We start from the raw sequence: 20,477 nt of genomic DNA, 5'->3' as shown, positions 1-20,477 counted from the left end.
TCCTCTTCTATTCTCAGCCGCAAGTACTGCGCCGTTCATGCGCCTACAACCTCCACCATTACTCCGATTGCGACGGAGATGGATGGAGATCGACGGCCTTCGACGACAAGGTATGACTCCTTTTTTCTCCTTTTTTGTTGTTTCGCATATAGAAAAAAAAACAAAAATGAAAAGAAACGGAGAAAAGAAAAAGAAAAAAAAACTGCAAATCACCTTTCAAATCTTTTGTTTTTATTCCTCTGAATATTTTTCTTGTATTCAATACCTGTCGAAAAAGATCCCTTTTACAGCGTTGGAATCGGCCTTATATAGCCGAATCGAAAAGAAAATAAATAAAAATAAAAATCTCTATTTTTCTCTCTATTTCTGTTATTCGACTTCTTTGCCGTTATCCTATTGCTTTTTTGCTGTTGTTGGTTTGTTGTGATGCAGGTACTGTTGGATCGCCGGCACCCCTACGGCACAGCGGAAAAAATTAAAATCGGCGACCCTAACCATGGATCCATGTGTGAAGAACAAATCGGGGTGAAAAGATTACGAAATTACCTAATATTTCGATTGAGAAGACAGTAACTTCTCGACAATGTGTAGTCTGATCTACAGTCAAACCAAGCCGCAATCTATCGAGACTCCGACCTCTACGTAATCCACCCAGTTGACTACGAACGGAAGAAAATCCCCAAAACAGTTTTGAGAGTTATATTTCTTTGACGGCTATTAGACCTTAAAATAATGAAAAACGGGATTCTGATATATCCCTTTTATTTTTAGGGTTTTTAGGAATTAAATAAATATAATAATATTTTAAACCGAAAATTATAACTACATTAATTATAATATAATTTCGGTAAACCATATATTTATTTAAATTCATATGCTAATCAAATTCATGTCCTCATCATGCGTACAACAACCTTGTACATAATGTGTTGGAAATTTGATTACTGAATTAAATTAATTCTATAATTAATCTAATTCAAGTGTCACCCAAAAATAAAACCAACTATGGTTTATTCCGTTCATTTCAACTATAGGGTGTGACCCTGTAGGTTCTTGTAACGTTAGCAGTAATACTAGAACGATTCCAATGTTACAAACAATGAGTGGCATCTAGCAATGCATCATTGCTACCTAAGTCACAAGAGATCATGATTCGACATAACCTTTTATGATTAACCTTTTATGCAATAATCCTTAAGTCCTTTATCTCTGGATTGGACACAAGTCATGGAATAGTCACACTTGTATAGTCCATTCCATGTTCCTTGATATCTTAAGCAGACTACGATATACAAATAAGTATGACATCTCATATCAACTTATTTGAGCATGGCCATGCATTTCTAGTCTCACTTAATCAAGTGGCCTAAGATATTACTCCCATTATGTAGGAGGGACTTATTCTATATCGACCAACCATATCCCTCTACATCGATTGTGATATATCCAACATCAGCCTTTATAGAACAACCAGTTACGGTGTACGTTTAACTGTATCAAAATATACTACTCACGATGTTGGGATTATGATGATCTCAAGTCTGAGGATCATATACATATTAATCACTATGAGTAATGTCGTGATAATTACATAATAATCCAAGAGACATACTCATAATGAGTCAGTCAAATATGTTGTTCTCTAACACACATATTCATGCATCGATTCTGACATTCCATATCAATGACAACTCTTTATCATCAATCAACTACATGTTAGTCTTAATGCATTATCGTTGTCCTATCCAACAATAATACTTGACTAAGGATCTTTTAAGAATAATCATATTATTCTTAGGACATTATTATAAAACAACTTATTTATACACACAGAAAAGAAACTGAAATAATAATGGTAACGCCTTATATTAATAAACATGATAAATCAAGTATGTTATTACAACCATCTCATGATTGGTCTTTGGGCATACTCTAACAGGTACACGTCAGCTGGAGGCGCACGTGGAAGACGCGGTGTGTGCAAGAGGCGGATAAAAGTGATGGTGGCTGAAACTATTGCGGTGGCTAAGGGAAAATGGCCACTGGACCATTCCAAAAAAACTCTAGGGTTTCTGGAATCTGGGGGTTTTTTTTTTTTGCACTGGACTGGGGTGTATTGGGTTTGGTGGGTCTGATAGGTTTAGTATTTGGGTTAAGGACTGAATTGGGCTTAGAACATTTGGGCTGGTAATTTTATTGTAATTGGACGTTAATGTTTTTGGACATTATTCCTTATTTGGTTTGTTTTATTTTATTTTATTTTATTTTATGTATGTGAGCCGGGCATAAATTGGGTATTACGAAGAAAATAATTTTACTTATGCGTAGTGTCAAAATAAAATAGCAAAAGAAAGGTTTAATGTTGTTTGAACAACGGACTTCTCCATTTCTAGTCACTACCAAAGAGAAAAAAAGGAAGTTGGGACTTTAATCAATCTAAAGAGAGTCACTTAGAAATGTCTGAATTTTGAAAGATGAATTCTCAACACCTGATATGTTTTTCTTCTTCAATGTTTGGCCTCTTTTATATGTATTATTAATGTCAAAAAGAAAATTTGTAAGTGGGACATAGGCATATAGGAATGTCAACCTAATTTAATTAATAAAGTTGCACTGTTTTTAAAATTTATATATATTATCATCTTAATTAATTGCACTGCACCTAGTTGATTACTGACCGTACAATGTCACCTTCTCTTCTGCCTAATAACCCTACCACCCCTTTCTAATTACAATAACCTTGAAATGATTTTTTTTTCTGATTAAGGTTAAACTTTGAGAAATAAAATGACAACACAAATTTTACACTAAAAAAAATAATTATATGATCATAAAAATTATTATGTATTTTTAAGAAAAATATCCTAATTATTGAAAACCCAAGCGACTGATTTTCTATTGAAATTTCATTTGGGACAAAAAGGAAAACCTATTCTAAGCTTTTCTTGAATTTTATTTGGCCACTTTCTTTCTTTTTCTCCTAACCTTATTTTTCTAAATTATATAAAAATAAATAATGGCGTAAAAAAAACTTCACACAAGTTTATTTAGAGTTTTTTTTTAATTTGCATATTATTAGATAACATCAACCATACAACTAGGAACAACATCACAGGTCATATATCGGTCAAAGAAAACAGAATTTCCGATAAGCCTATGAGCTGCCTCATACAAGCTTAATATCACTCAAACTCACTCAGACCAATCCGACTCTGAAGACAACAATGCAAAGTAGAGATCTTGTGCGTCTATAAAGATTGTCCCTTCACCTGCTCAAACGAAAGAACTATCCTGTTTGTTAAAGTCAAATTGAATTTCAAAGTCGGCAAAAACATGAAGACAAGAGCAAGCTTCTATATGTTTCTACAAAACGTGGCTTCAAAATAATTGCAAAGTGGCAACCTTAAACCATATTTATGTGGTGGTTGCCATTGAAGAATAAAAAGATCTGTCACAAATATCAATTGGCGAACTTGTGAGTTTCCTCCAAGCCCATGAGCATAAAATGAAACAAAATGATGATACTGAAAATTTGGAGAAAGTCTTACAAAATAAGCTGTCCTTCAATAAAAGTGGAGCTAGCAATAGTTCTGGACAAGGTACAAGCAATCATTGAGGATATCATGGAGGATATAGAGGCAAAAATAGAGGTGGACGAGGTAAATCAATCATATGGTAGAGGCCAAACAATTGAAGAATTCAGACATCAAGTCGTGGACGGGGAGTTTGGGATCGAGGTCGAAGAAGAGGTAGATTTTAACAAGGAAATAAATCTCAGATACAATGTTATAATTGCAATAAATATGACCATTTTAGTTATGAGTGTAGATCAACTCCCAAGGTGGAAGAGAGAAATCATGTAGCAGTAGCTAAAGAAGAAGAATGTGCGGAGTCTAATGTATTTCTCACTTATAAAGAAAGTGGAAAATCAAGTAAAAATATTTGGTATCTTGATAATTGCGCTAGCAATCACATGTGTGGTTGAAAAGATTTATTTTCAGAGTTGGACGAGAATATTCGCAGACAAGTAACACTTGAAGATAAATCACACGCCACAATCAAAGGTAAAGGCAAAGTTACTATTACACAAAAGAACGGAGAGAAGAAGTGCATATAAGATGTTTATTATGTACTGACTTTGAAAAACAACATCATCAGCGTTGAACGACTTCTAGAAAAAGGATATAAAGTACATATGAAGGATTGTATGCTCGCTCTAAAAAATAAGAGTGGTGAATTAATTGCCCAAGTTGATATGACACGTAATCGTCTGTTCACTATTGATATTGAATCTGGAGAAGTGAAGTGTATGAAGAATGCAATAAAAGATGATTCATGGTTGTGGCATTTAAGGTACGGACATCTTGGATTTTCTGGCCCAAAGCTATTATTAAAAGAGAGTATGGTAAATGGATTGCTAGAAATTAATCCTCCTGATCAACTATGTAAAGCTTGCATTAAAGGAAAATAACACAGACAGAGTTTTGAAGTTGGAAAATCTCGATGACTAGGAGACCATTGGAGATCGTGCACTCTAACATAGTAGGTCCTTTTGATATGCCATAACTTGGCGAAAACAGATACTATTTTAATTTTATTGATAATTTTAGTAGAAAAATTTGGATATATATTCTTAAAACAAAATTAGAAGCATTTGACAAGTTTGTCGAGTTCAAAGCTATGGTAGAAAAACAGAGTGGACATTATATTAAGATACTCAAAACTGATAGAGGCGGTGAGTATACTTCAAAGCTATTTGAAAGCTTTTGCAAGGAGCACATAATTATTCACCAATTGACAACTGCGTACATGCCACAACAAAATGGAGTCGCTAAAAGAAAGAACCGCACTATTCTTGATATGGAAAGAATCATAGTTAAAGGTAAGCATTTACTAAGAACTTTTTGTGCCGAAGCTATTCAATGTGTTGTTTATTTGTTGAACCGGTGTCTAAAAAACAGTGTGAAATACAAGACGCTAAATGAAGCCTAGAGTAATCAAAAGCCAAGAGTCGGACATCTTAAGTTTTTTGGATGCATCACATATGACCATGTTCCTGACCAGACGAGAAAGAAGCTCGATGATAAATGAGTAAAATGTATTTTCATTTGTTATGAAAACAGAAGTAAGGCATATAGGCTATACAACCCTCTCACCAAGAAAGTTATTGTTTCAAGAAATGTTGAATTCGATGAAGCTGATTACTGGGGATGGAGCGAAGAAGAAAAAATAAAGGATTAATTTTTAGTGATGAAAAAGACGATGACTTCATCAATCAAGAACAAGGTGATGATCAAAGCCTTCCACCAAGTCCTGTTGCAACAACTCCTACAACATCATCATCACAAATCAACAGCGGTACTAGTAGCTCAGAGGAAGCACATGCAAAAATGCGTAGTTTACACAATATTTATGATATCATATAACCCATAAAAACAACACTCGATTATTCTTTATCCTACTTAATGTTAGAATGTGATCCAATAACATATGAAGATGCAAATGAAAGAAGGCAATGGATGTAGAAATTACAACAATAAGAAGAAATGACACATGGGAGTTAACAAGTATACTAGAAGGATATAGTCCAATTGGAGTCAAATATGTGTATAAGACGAAGACCAACAGAGATGGAAAAGTGGAGAAATATAAAGCAATACTAATTACAAAAGGCTACAAGCAAAGATATGGAGTGGACTATGATGAAGTATTTGCTCTAGTCGCCAGAATTAACACTATAAGGCTCACGGCAATTGCAGCACAAAATAAATGGAAAATTTATCAGATGGACGTGAAGTCAACATTCCTTAATGGCTACCTAGAAGAATAAGTCTGTATTGAAAAATCACCTGGATATAGCAAATAAGGACAAGAAGAAAAATTTTATTGCTAGAAGAAAGCTTTATATGGGCTGAAGCAAGCCCCGAAAGCATGAAACACAAGAATATATGAATGCTTTCAGAAGAACAGGTTCATAAAAAGCCCATACAAGCATGCCCTATATACGAAGAAAAATGAATTTAGCAACATCATGATTGTGTGCTTATATGTGGATGATATGATTCTCACAGGAAACAATCCAGGTATGTTCAATGACTTTAAGAAAGCTATGAATAAAGAATTTGAAATGAAAGATATTGGTGAAATGTCATACTTTCTTAGAGTCAAAGTGAAACAAATGAAAGATGGAATATTTATGTCTTAAAAGAAGTATGCAAAATAGATTTTAAGAAAATTCAGAATGAAAGATTGCAAGTCGGTAGCCACGCCAACAGAACCAGGCATGAAATTAAGTGTTGATTCATTTAGAGAGTCGATAAATCCAATGTTGTTTAAAGTATCATTGGAAGTTTAAGGTACTTGACTATCACTCAGCCAAACATCATGTACGCAGCGGGAATAGTTAGTAGATACATAGAGAAGCCAAAACGAGATCACTTGATTGCAACAAAGAGAATTTTGAGATACATCAAAGGTACGATGGATCATGGTTTATTTTATACACACTCACAAAGCTCAAAATTTAGGGAAAACTAAGTTTGAATTTTTTTTTTCCAAAACAAGATCTTGGTTGTGATATCTAAAGTAATAAACACTAAATCAAAATTGTACCTTTTCGATTCGTCTAAAATGAGCACTTTGACCAAGTAGTCTTCTCAGCTATTCTTAAGCTCACATCTGCCAAGTGTGGGCTCGCTTTAAATCAGAAAAAAATTTCACAAAAGTTACCAATGAGGTAATTTTGTAATTTCTCTAAATTTTTTGGTCAAGTTGTAAATTAGAAAAATATCTCTAGAAATTTTCTAAAATAATCTCTTTAGAGAATTTTCTCTCTACAAATTTCTCTTGAATTCAAGTGTGTGAAAAATAATGACCCAAGGCTCTCTTTAAATAGAAAGAGTTTAGAGAGTCCAACTATGGTAAATATTATATTAATTCAATATTAAATCTTATTAAAATAATAGAATATTATCTTATAAATAAATATTAAATTAAATTTAACATTAAGATAATCAATTTAATATTAAATTAATAAAATAATATTAAGATATGTATTAACTTTAATTTAATATTAAACTATTAAAATAATATTATTTTTAGACAAGTTAATCTGAAATCAAATTCTTTGGTAGAGTCCCAGTAGGAGTGTACCTCTTCCACTGTTCAACCACCGAAGACCAATCGCCGTTGGCCACCGAAACGTCGTAGTCGCAACCGCCAACACCTTTGTGTCCAGTGATGTAAGTGCGACACCTTTACGGCACACCAAGCTAGTTCGGTTGCTGCCGGTTTGGTCTGGGTCAATGACGATCCGACCGATCTAGTCTAGCCACCAGTTGGACTGTCAGCCCGATTTCACATACAGGGCTCGGTTCGACTAGTTTTTGGGTCTTGGTCTCGGTTTTGGGCTCCCGGGCCTAATTTATGATCTCATGTCCAATTTTCAAGTTCAATTACCCATTGGGTCAATTTTTTGACTTGAAAGTTAATTTCTAAAAATATCATATTAATTTTAATTAATTTGATTAATTCAATTTTACTTGATCAAAATTAATTTTCCTAAAAATCATTTAGATTTTCCAAATTAATTTTTCAAGAAAATTCTTTAATCAAATTATCTAGTTAAACAATTCTCATGACTACTTAATTTAATTTCACATCGAATAAATCAACTCAATTAAATTATTTTCAAAGTTTTAGAATTTTCTTCTGATTCAAATGCAGTCCAATCGAGCTTTGTTAAGTTAACAGATGGACCAATCAGACATATACAATTAGGCTTAGTAATTGCAATTATGTCCAGAAGCATCATTCCGATAATTCACAATTACTTAATCATGGAGTCAGTCTATAAGAAATACCATGATTGAAAATTCCTTATTGTATACTTTTTACGAAAGCAATTCATCCAACTGCTTTGTCCAATGACCTCGTCATGTGTGTGTTACCCTTATACGATATCATTGATTTCTTTGAGTTAAATTCGTTCACTCAATACAATCATATTTGATCTCATTGTCAGCATTGTATCTTCTTAATGATTAATATGACAACTGTCAACAAATGACTGTGATAAATTACCCGTTCGAGAACAAGCAACCTGTGGCCACGTTCCATATTTATCAATCCACACAATGTCAATGAGAGGATATAATTAACTCTTTAATTGAGCTGTGAATTCCACTTTTGCTAGTAAAGCCATGCCATACACAAGTTATGTACTCAACACACCGACTATGGGCTCAATCATCTTTAGAGCATAAGCCTTCATTTATATCAAAGCACATGAGTTGCATCTGCATGGTTAGTGACTAACTTAGGATTTAGATAAATCACACCATGAACGTAACAAGTGAATTAATTCACAAACACATTCAGAATTAATTCATCTTGGGTTTAGTCCAATGTATCATTCTACTAATGAATACATCTATATCTCTACCCGTGGAGTCAACTGCTCCGATAGCCAAGACTAGACATCTTCTCAATTGGAATTTTAGACGACATAATAATCATTCTCATTATTTGAATCAAATACTCACTTTGATTCTTTTACGGGATTACGGGCTTGTTTAGATTATCTACTGAAGTAAGTTGTCTTTCTCGCAATGTAAACGTTCTTACAATGCCATTTATCTTCAGTTTGAACTTAGACAATTAATGAGCTAATATTTGCTTGTCACAATTTCACTATACATGCAAAATATAAAATATAGAAATACAAAAGACATAATAGTGAAATGTGAAATTAACTTTATTTATTTATTCATATAATTCAAATAAATAGAAAATAATTACATGTTTACTACAATATGGACACATTTCTCGACAGTTGCAGCATGCACATGTCAAGCAACTTGGTTGAAGAATATTTTGGGTGAATTATCTATTATACATGAAAATCCAATTACAATTTATGTTGACAACAAGTCCATAATATCTCTTGCAAAGAATCCAATGTCTCATAGTCGAATCAAGCATATCGATACAAAGTATCATTTTATTCAAGAGTAAGTGAAGGATAAAAATGTGAAGTTAGTCTACTGCAGAACAAAAGATCAATTGATAAACATCTTTACGAAGCCATTGAAAGCGAACGTATTCCACAAACTCAAAGAAAAGCTTGGAATGAAAGCTCAGTTTGAGGGGGAATGTTAAAGTCGAAAAAAACATGAATACAAGAGCAAGCTTCTATATGTTTCTACAAAACGTGGCTTCAAAATAATTTCAAAGTGGCAACCTTAAGCAAATGGATAAACATCATCAATAAACAGCTGGATTTCATGAAGCTTAAGTGATAAGAATGGATTGTGGCGGCAACACTTTAAGTTGGTTTAATAAGTCTATAAATATGGTTTATGAGTTAGTATAATAGCAACTGAAAAAAGTGAGTGAATGTTGAGGAAAAAAAAAAGAAAACTGAGTGAGTATTAAGAATAAAAAGAAAGAAAAATAGTGAGAGTTTTAAACTAGCAGCTAGTATAGAATCAAAAGATAGTTTGATTGTGAGTTATTTGTGAGAAATAAAATTAGTATCTCAACCAGTATTTTTTTTTTCATTACACTTCCAACATTGTTTGTAAATGATTGCGCTTGCTCCACACTTTCTTTCCTCATTAAAAGTCGCGGCATCCACCCAACAACACCAAGTTCCACTCCTAGAGAATATTGTTTATTTTTTTATACAATGTTTGAAATTATCTATAACCCTTTTCAACCCTTAAATAGAAAGATAAACTCACCTTATTACACCCAAATTCAGGGGCGAATTTGAATTTCTTTTAGTAGGGTTCGAAGTTTAATTATAATTTTTTCATAGATCAAAATATAAGTTTATTATGTATTAGTTCATATTTTCATCATTTTTGAAGGGACTAAATAGAAAATTTTTTATTTTTAGGGGGCTAAAGTGAAATTTTATTATATATTAATTTACAATTTCTTTATTTGTAATAGAATTGAATTGAAATTTTTTCATTTGGGGAGGCAAAGTGCAATTTCGCTATATTAATTTATAATTTATCTATTTATAGGACTAAATTTAAAAAAATCACTTTTGGGGGAGGCCAAGGCCCCTGCTAACCCTTTTAGATTCGCTTCTGCTCAAACTTACGTCCTCTTGCATAACAATAATATCGTTGCCAACTAGGGGTGAGTAAAACTCGATTCGACTCGAAAAAATCGAAAAAAATTCGAATTTCAAGTTAAACGAATCGAGTTATTCGAGTTAATCGAGTTATTTGAATCAACTCGATTTTTTTTTTCAAAATTCGAGTTCGAATCGAGTTGAGTTTTCGAATTCAAATAACTCGAATAATTCGAATAATTCAAATATCAAACTATAATATTTTACATTTTTACCCCAAACTCCCAAATCTTTTTACTTTTCCCTCAAAACTTTTACTCCTTCCCACATTTCCCCCAAAACTTTTACTCCCCTCCCCTCCCAACCCCCCAATCTACCCAAAATCCATTTCCCACCAAAATTTTACTCTCCCATTTACTTTTTCTCAAAATTTTACCCCCAAAAACCCTCAAAACCTTTTATTTTCCCCCAAAATTTTTACTCTCTCTCCACTTTTACCCTAAAACTTTTATTCCCTTCCCATCCCACCTCTCATCTACCCCAAACCCTCCCCCCTCCAATTTTTTTTAATATTTTCCCTCCAAAATTTTACTTCCCCCTATTTACTTTCCCTCAAACTTTTATTCCCCAAAACTTTTTATTTTCCCCCTAAACTTTTACTTCTCACCCTTTGCTATCAAATAAAAAATCAAAATTATCCAAAAAAAAATCACTAAACATAAATAGTAATAATTTTATTTATATCTACTATTTATATTATTAAATTAAATTTCACATTTTATATTATTTATATTATTGAATTGTTTAGTCATATTGAATATTTATATTAAAATTGAATTATTAATTATGCCATAAAATATTCTTGTTAAAATTTTATATTGGTATCAATTTCACATTTTATTTTTAAAATAACTTTTATTAAAAAATCATATTTTTACATTTAATATATTTTTTTAATCCCAAAATACATAGTGACAAGAATCTGAAGATAATAGAAACAACTAGGCAAGCAAAGAAGCTAACGAGTATATAATAAATTAATAAATAAATTATGAGGTGATGAAAGTTAATAAAAAATTTGATTAGGGTGGACAAATTTTATTACGATGAGTGACAGTGGTTACAAGGACCCAAAATTATTTTTAAAAATTTAACTCGAACAAATATATTCGATTCGATTTGATTCGAATTCCATCTCACTCGACTCGATTCGAGAAAACTTCAAATAAAGTTAGGATGATAAAATGAAATTCGAAAACTCGATTAACTCAAAATTTTTCGATTTGATTTGATCGAATGCTCACCCCTATTGCCAACCGATCTAAAATTTAGGGTGAGTTTGGATGGGCGGTGCGTTTATCTGCGGTTAGTGTAAAAACAGCGGTGGTGGTGAGATTATATACTGTAGCGATACTGTAGCGTGAGACAAAAAGTAAGCTAAACGCACCGCACCGCACCCAATCGCTCATCCAAACCCACCCTTAGTCGACACAAAACTTAATGGGAGCTAAAAGGGCCTTAACCCCTTTCAAAATGCCATAAAAATTTCAAATTTCATTAAAATTTAACTAACAACATTCTAAACTTAAAATTTTACTCTAATAACAATATATAAAATAATTACCCAAAATAGATAATTTAAAAAAAAAAGTAAAAAAATAAAAATGAGAGGAAGAAGCAATGAATGAATTGCAAACATAAAATTGGGTCCATCATCATTCACTGTTTAGGGGAAGGGATGATTTCGTCCTTGACTAAACCCAAAAAACATGAATGTTATAAACGTGAAGCCTAACCATCATCTCTCTTACACTGGCCCCACTCTTTTCTACTTTACAACCTTAATTACCACTCTAAACACTCACTTATAACCATCTCTTTTATAACTTCTATTTAATTAAATATTCTAAAACAAATAAATAAATAAAAAGAGACTCGTATTTTCCATACCCAAATAAACAAAATTTTCAAATGAAGCATAATTATTACATATAATCACTTATTTGGCTAAATTGTTTAAATATGTCTCATTTTTAATTAGTTAAATAGATCGTTTTTTAAATAAAATTTAAAAAAATAGGTCGATTTTGAAATGAGACACAAGTGGCAGGAAAGTCCGCCCAGCTGGACGCGCTTTCTCTTTAAGTCACATTTTTCCTTTTACATTTTTAATATAATCAGTTTCTTTAATTAGATGGTTAAATATTAATGGTTTTGTCCTTGAGTCCTGAGTTTAATTTCTTTGACACTCACATTTGTATTTTTTATTTTATTTTTAAGCTTTTTATTTTTTTAATTAATATTTTTAACATATTAACTCCTTTAATTAAATGGTTAAATAATATTGATTTTATCTTTAAGTCTCAGGTTCAATTCCCCCTCTTTTAAACACATTTTTAATTTTTATTAATAAATATATTGTTTTCATTTTTTTATTTTTTAATTCATCTTTTTAATTAACATCTCTTTTATTCATAAAATTAAATAATAAATATGTATTATATAATAAAAATATATACTTTACATATATCATTATGTTAAAAATATTTGAAATTAATAACTCCTTTATATATAATATAAACATCAACTAATTTTTTTGATATATTTTTCTTTATATATAATATTTATATGTTAAATATTTATTTTCTCCACGTATTTTGTGGGTATGGTAATTTCTAACATTATAAAATGAAATAGTTATTTCAAATATAATTATTATTTTATATGTAAGATATTTCAAATATAATTTTTTTCATCTACATTGTGGATGTGATATTTCAAATATTTTTATATGTAAAATATTTTAATTAATTATTTCAAATATCATTATGTTTATATGTGAAATATTTTAAATACACATACAAAAATATATAGTACTAAAATTTACTATACTCATGATATGGATTGAAAAATAAATATTACATATATAAAAATTATATTTACTAAAAATAATTATATTTGTAATAATTATTTAATTTTATAAATAAAAGAGTTATTAATTAAAAAGATGAATTAAAAATATTTTTTTGAAAATAATATATTTATTAATCAAAAATTAAAAAAAACTTGAAATAAAAATTATAAATGTGTTTAGAAGAGGAAGAATTGAACATAGGACTCAAAGATAAAATCATTATTATTTGACCATTTGATCAAGGGAGTTGGTATGTTAAAAATATCAATTAAGAAAAATAAAAAGCTTAAAACAATATGAAATAAAAAAAATACAAATGTGAGTGGTAAAGGAATTGAACACAAGACTCAAAGACAAAACCACTATTATTTAACCATTTAACCAAAGAAATTGATCATATTAAAAAAAGTAAAAAAAATGTGTCTTAAATGGACAACGTGTCCAACTAGATGCGCTTTCTTGCTAACTGTGCAGAAAGCACACCTAGCTGGATGCTCTTTCACACAATCTCTCCAAAATTAACCTATTTCCTTAAATTAAAAAAAAAGAAGAAGGTCTATTTAGCCAATTAACAAAAAAAACATATTTAGACAATTTAGCCGACTTATTTAGTCCTTCAACTTTATGAAAAAATTCATTCTAATTTTCTATTTAACTTTTTTGTCTGTTTTACCCATCGAACTTGCATTGTTTGTCAAATCACCTCAAAATAGATAGAGAAATTAACGTCTATTATCTTAATTTACTGACGCAATATACACGTGAATTGCCACAATAATGTCACATTAGCAATTTATTAATTTTTAAAATTAAAAAAATATTTTAAAATATTAAAATTATAAAAAAAATTATTTTTAATTTTAAAAACTTAATTAAATTGCTTACGTGGCATACACGTGGACTGCTATATCAGCAACATTAATAGACATTAACTTTTTCATCCCTTTTGAAAATTTAAAAGATAAAAAAAATTAAATAGAAATTAAAATATAATGTTGAAGGATTAAATAAATTATTATGCCTTTTAATAATAATTAAAAAGAAATTTCGTTAATAAAAAAATAATTAGTTTCCTTTTTTCCATAAAAATTAGCTTCCTAATTATTTCCACAAAACTTTATTTTTTTTATTTAAAATTCCCATTAAATATAGATTAAATTCAGACTTGAATTAAGTCAAACTTATAAATTAAGAACAATTTTTTTCTAATTATATTCTCTCCCTACGAAATTTAAACTCAAAAAAATCCATTACCTTTAAAACTTGAATCTTTTACTTCCTACACGTTTTTTTTTCCTTTTCTTCTTTTATATATAAATATATATATCTGTATGTATATGAATAAGATTAAAGTATATGATTTAAATATAGTAATGAGGGGTGGTGGTGGTCCATCGAGTACACACTGCTCATTTGCCTTGTATATCAAGCAACTCCGTAATTCTCCTCTTTCTCTCTCCATCTCTTTCTTTCTTTCTCTCTCTGCAACACTAATGGCGAAAAGAATAATCATCACCACTCCATCTCTATACCCATGTGAGTTCGTTTTATTTCCCCCCCCTTCTCTTCTAACTCTATATATCTTTCCACAATCTCTCCTTCTATAAACATAAAGATTTTTTGCCCCTTTTTTCATGATATGGTCTCACTCTAATCTCTTAATTAGGTACTCATATATATTATGAAAAACCAAAAAAAAAAGAAAAGAAAAAGAAAACACTGTAATTTTCCCGTATATCGTCTTCGTTACTCAAAGTTTTTTCAGTGCCACGTCTAACATCATGGCTTACTTTTTTATATACATATACATATACATACATATATGAATAAAAATATTAATTTATTTAATTGTAGGGAGGGGTTAAAAAGATGATGTATATTTTAAGTATAGAGATACAGATAGGGTTTGCCATGCTTTTGAATGTGTGCCTTAAGTAACAGCTGTGAAGACCGTTTCTTCCTTTATTTTGCTTTAGCAGTCAAGCAAGACCTTCAAAATAAAAATAAAAAACAAAGGTGTGGGAGGCCTTAAGCTTTAGAGAAGAAAGAAAAGCACCCAAAAATATGCATTAAAACAGCCAACTGGGGGGGCGGGGGGGGGTGTTTTTTATTTTATTCTTTTATTTTTTTTCTATATTTGTTTGGCTTGGTTTCTCTCTCTTAAACCGCCTAGCTACATGAGCTCACTTAAATTAGCAGAGGGTTAAAGGTGGAGTGTGTAGGTGTTATTAGGAAGGGGCAGGCTGCTTTTCCTTTTTGCTCACTTGGGGGCTTCCGTTAAAGTAAAGGCTATGTGAGGGAATTCTGGTGTGTGTGTTTTTTTCCATCTCGTTAAAGCAGGTTTCTTTATAATCCTCTCTATCCCACTGTGTCACAGTTTTCTCTCTCTCTTTTCTTCCTCTATTCTTCCTTCACAGTATATGAAAAATATCTTCTTTTGAACCATACTTCTCATCTGGGTTTTCCTCAAATTTCTTGTTTTTGGTTATATACCACCTTTGGCTGATGATAAATATCCCACTGTTTTCTTCTTCTTCAATCATTTTGTTCACTAGGAAACCAAACTACTTTTTTATTCAGACCCATCACAGTTTAATTATTTGTCTTTTTCTGTGTTTTTTCCTCTAGTTTAAGGAATATCAGATCTCAAAACAGCTTTTATGGTTTCTGTTATATAGAGAAAGCTATAACTGGGATATGAGTAGTTGGCTGGTGTATGAAGTTGGTGATCTGATACAAGATTTTAAGAGCTTGAAGCATCTGCCACAACAAAACAAAGGGGAATTAAAGAAGCAATGAATAAGAGTAATTTGGGTTCTGTCAGCAGCTCTGATCTCATCGATGCAAAGCTTGAAGAGCATCAGCTGTGCGGATCCAAGCACTGCCCTGGCTGCGGTCACAAGCTTGAAGGAAAGCCGGTACCCAATCACTCTTTAACATATTCTTTGCTTCAACACCAAGATTTTTTTATTGAAGCCGCCTTCTTTTTTCCTTTTAAAAAAAAAAAGGTTTAAACTTGTATGAAAAATTGCAGGACTGGTTAGGTTTGCCAGCTGGAGTGAAATTTGATCCCACAGATCAAGAACTGATAGAACACCTTGAAGCTAAAGTTGAAGCTAAAGACATGAAGTCTCACCCTTTGATTGATGAGTTTATCCCTACTATTGAAGGTGAAGATGGGATTTGTTATACCCATCCTGAGAAACTACCAGGTAGCTCACCATACATACATACATATATATATATTATATTATAACTATACATGCATAAATATATATACATTGTTTCATATTGTTTGTTGCACCTAAGTGAACCTAACTTTGATTTTTATTACATTACTTGCAGGAGTGACCACAGATGGGTTGAGCAGGCATTTCTTCCACAGACCATCAAAGGCGTACACCACCGGGACAAGAAAAAGAAGGAAAATACAAACCGAATGTGACTTACAAGGCGGAGAAACCAGGTGGCATAAAACCGGCAAGACAAGGCCGGTGATGGTAAATGGCAAACAAAAAGGGTGCAAGAAAATCCTTGTTCTTTACACCAATTTCGGCAAGAACCGAAAACCCGAAAAGACCAATTGGGTGATGCACCAATACCATCTGGGTCAGCACGAGGAAGAGAAAGAAGGGGAGCTTGTGGTGTCGAAGATATTTTATCAGACTCAACCGAGGCAGTGCAACTGGTCGGATCGAACTGCAACGGCGGTTGAAGTAAGCAATGCCAATGATCCTAATAGCCGAAGAGACAGTGGCAGTGGGAGTTGTTCTTCAAAGGAAGTAATCCCTCTCAGAGATGAAGTTACCGGAGCTGGGGTTGCCGCTGCTTTATCGAGTTATGCCGCCGGTGCCATGGATATCCAACAGTTAAAATCTGATCATTTCAGTTTCACCCCATTCAGGAAAAGCTTCGATGAGGTACAATTTTGTTCATATTATTATAATGTCAATTTATGCATTGTGTTTTCTTCCCACTACAGCTTCCAAAGACTTTTCATATGATACCACTACTTTTAACATTCATCATCGACCATGAAATAAAAGCATAAACTGACATCGACCTTTATTCCTTGTAATTTTATGCAAAAATGTTGTATAATATCTATCAACTTACAAGTTCTAAGTCAAAAACAAACAATGGAAATTAATTTGATATACGACATGAAGTATCTATATGGACCTCACTTGATTATCTAAACAAAACTTTGTTAACCCACCAATAGGACCAATATTTAAACCGAGAGTAAAACTATAGAAAAACTTGAATAAAGCAATGGAAAATGGTTGTGTTTGAAAATGGTTCTTGGGGATGTATTTTGCAGGTGGGGATCGGAGAAGCTTCGGCAGCGAGGGAAGCTCCAGTTCAAGGCACATGCGAAGAGATACCCGAGCATCCACGGCCACATCATATGGCACATGATCATCATCAGCAACAGCAGCAGCACCAGCAGCAGCAACAACAGCAACAGCAACATCATCAGCATCACGCACATCATCAGATAGCTACGACGGCCTTCCACATTAGCAGGCCTTCACATCCCATCTCCACCATTATAACCCCACCTCCCCTCCATCACACTTCTATCATTCTCGACGAGGACTCCTTTCATGTCTCCAGAATAATGCTTCAAAATGAAAGTTTCCAGGTAATGTATATAACTGTGTATATCTTTGTCACTCAAATTAAACTCCATAAATTCTCCCTCGATATAATAATCCATCAATATTTTAAACAAGCTCACATTGTGTGTGAACAATAAATTTTATGCATAATTCATTGTAATCAATAACTTTCTCTAGAAACCATAATTTTAAGTGGTATTTTATTTTATTTTTAAAAAAATTCCAGTTTCTGATATAATGTCTATGTACTCAGCAGGAACAAAATGACACAGTGTTTTACACATGCATGCCACATTTACATATTAAGTACGGTACTTATTAAGCTGAAGCTTTTTTTCCCCCAACTTTCATTTATTGTTTTTTAATTAAATGAGACCTTAAATATAAATGAATATACGGAAGCAACTCGACCATGAAATTGACTCACTGGTTTCTTGAGGGGTGTAGGTAGTGGCAGACTTAATGTAGTCGTGCTATTTCTTTAGCCCTGTGTCAACTAAGTTGGGAACAATGGACTGCCTTTTTCACTTTTAAATCCTTTTTTGTTCATAATATATAGTTGAATTGAATAATATGCAGCAGCAGCAGCAGCAGCAGCATCAACAACAGCAGCAACAACAACAGCAGCAGCAACATTATAAACTGGCAGGAAGGTCTGCATCAGGTTTGGAGGAACTAATAATGGGTTGCACTTCATCTGATATCAAAGAAGTGAGTATGAACTTTTTGACCCTGAAATCCATGAGCATTGTTTTTCATAATACCAACTAAGCAAATGGTAGAAAGGAAGAAAGAAAGAAAAAGTGTGGGAAGTATTGTTTTTATTAAAAAAAAAACAAAGGATAAAAAGAAGAGAATATATATACCAAATCCTTTAGTAATATATATATATATATTTGAATAAAGAGAGAAACGACCATAGTTTCTTTTCTTTTTCTCTTTATCTCTTTTTCCTTTTTTGTTTTTCATGTTTTGATCAGAGAGTTTAGCATGGCATTCAGCATCCTCTAAAGAAATGCACGTAGCTATCATACTACAATAAAGTGCTGTTGAATAGAGTGCACAGCTTTTTCTTCATGGGAAATTTAATTAAAACATAAACTGCCTCTTGAAATGAACAATAATTCCTTAATTCTCCTTTATCATTGTCATAAGATTCAATTAGAAAGATTAAATCAAATATATTAGAATGTGAAACCATGAAGCCTTCAAATTAAATCAAATCCTGAAAACAAAATAGAATCTTCTTTTATATTTCTCTTTAGGACAAAAAAAGAAAAAGTAGTTGGAAAACTAAAGCCTATGCCACTTTCCCTACACCTCCTTTGTTATTTCTAATTTGAATATATGTTTCTGAGAAGAGCTGTAAATCCTGGAAATCATCTCAGCATGGAAAAAAAGTGTAAAAAGCAAAGAAAAGAGGTAGTCAGTGATAACATTCTTTTGGTTGGGTTCATGGGAAAGGAAAGGAGACTTGTAAGAGTGAATGATAGCAACATATGCATGAAAATCCTTATTATCATATGTGTAGCCTATGATAGATACAGCAAACAAACAATTTGATTGTGGAGTGGGAGAGAGAGGACAAAGAAAAGGCAGCTTCTTCACTTGTGTTTATATAATAGGTGAAATTTTTGTGGTTAAAAAAAAAAACCCTAAGTCTAGGCGGTGGTTGTTTTTAATTTTTTTTAAAACATGGGTGTTTTTTTTGGGCAGGAATCATCCATTACAAACCCACAAGAAGCTGAATGGTTGAAGTACTCCTCATTCTGGCCTGACCCTGACAACCAGGATCATCATGGGTAGAAGCAAAATTTTAAGACAAACAAAGGAAATTCCTTACGGACATCATTATTATCATCATTATTAGTACTTGAAGCCTAGCTTTGGTCAAGTTCTTTTCAAGGAGAGAGGCCAACAAAACCATCTATTACTATAGTTTGCTCCTTTTTTTTTATTCTCTCTCTTTTTTTTTTTCTTCTAATGGGGGAGGACCAGAGGGACCTGGTTTATGACTTTCAAATGCTCTCAAGTCCCAAATGAACTAACTGTAAAACAGTCCATGTTGGAAAGAGAGAAAGAACAAAAGGAAAAAAAGAGAAGAAAGTAAAGTAAAGAAAAGAAAAGAAAAGAAGAAAAAAAAGCAGGAAAAAAGGCTGGTCTCTATACTGACAAATAGAAGGATAGCCAAAGACCCAAAGCAAATATCCTTCCTGCATGAAAATCACCACCATTATGATGACAATATCATCTTTATTTGGCTCTATTCTTATTATTTTATTATTTCAAGACTCTTGTATAATTTCTTTTCTATCTTTTTTTTTGTCAAAAAAATATACCAATGAGTTTGTGCAAATTGCAACAATTACTTGTTGATTATGTTGTGTTGTTAGTGACTTTTCTAGTAAATATATGTATGGATTCCCTTACATATATAGAGAAATGAAAAATATCGATTTCAGAATTGTTTATTTCATTGCTGTGCCACTTTTTCTTTTTTTGTTCTCCAGTTATATTATGAAATGAATAAGAATTGTAAAGATGGTTCTAACTTCTAAAGAGAGATTTAGATAATTAGATCAAGTAGGTAGGGATTATGACTTGTCTCTGCAGGCCATATGTCTGCAAATAGCCTATAGGAGAAGAGAATTAGCCCTTCAATAATTAGAAATTTTAGACCATGATCATGACAACTTTTCATCATCTAAATATTTTTTCCATAGTCAAATCCCTTATTTGAAGTAAAATTAGCTCCTTCCATTGCTTTTTCCCTACAATATAAGCACCTATGGGGACAGCAGTGCGACTGCTACCATTATATATGCTAACCAAATCAATGTCAAAAGAAAAA

The 20,477-nt window shown here is 32.0% G+C and overlaps 1 protein-coding gene across 9 annotated transcripts; it reads left to right on the top strand.

Annotated features, from left to right (window-relative positions):
- The first annotated feature begins 14,427 nt into the window (after nt 1-14,427).
- LOC107901155 (NAC domain-containing protein 75) lies at nt 14,428-20,102 on the top strand. 9 transcript variants are annotated; one of them, XM_016827043.2, is made up of 8 exons: nt 14,428-14,537; nt 15,680-15,919; nt 16,036-16,213; nt 16,347-16,921; nt 17,326-17,649; nt 18,206-18,337; nt 19,158-19,251; nt 19,343-20,102. In XM_016827043.2, the coding sequence occupies exons 2-8, from the start codon at nt 15,797-15,799 to the stop codon at nt 19,372-19,374; spliced, it is 1,458 nt and encodes a 485-aa protein (XP_016682532.1). In that variant the 5' UTR covers nt 14,428-14,537; nt 15,680-15,796; the 3' UTR covers nt 19,375-20,102. The 9 variants fall into 9 exon arrangements, 7 of the variants coding, with proteins under 7 accessions (XP_016682532.1, XP_040951629.1, XP_016682531.1 ...); XR_005914698.1 differs by lacking the exon at nt 14,428-14,537 and adding an exon at nt 17,883-17,932 and having other exon boundaries at nt 14,583-15,919; nt 19,343-19,458; XR_005914697.1 differs by lacking the exon at nt 14,428-14,537 and adding an exon at nt 17,880-17,932 and having other exon boundaries at nt 14,583-15,919; nt 19,343-19,458.
- The last annotated feature ends 375 nt before the right edge of the window (nt 20,103-20,477 follow it).

This window comes from Gossypium hirsutum, chromosome D06, assembly GCF_007990345.1.
Source record: "Gossypium hirsutum isolate 1008001.06 chromosome D06, Gossypium_hirsutum_v2.1, whole genome shotgun sequence".
NCBI lineage: Eukaryota > Viridiplantae > Streptophyta > Magnoliopsida > Malvales > Malvaceae > Gossypium > Gossypium hirsutum.
The sequence above is the reverse complement of the archived record's forward strand: the minus strand, read 5'-3'. Positions and strand labels throughout refer to the sequence as shown.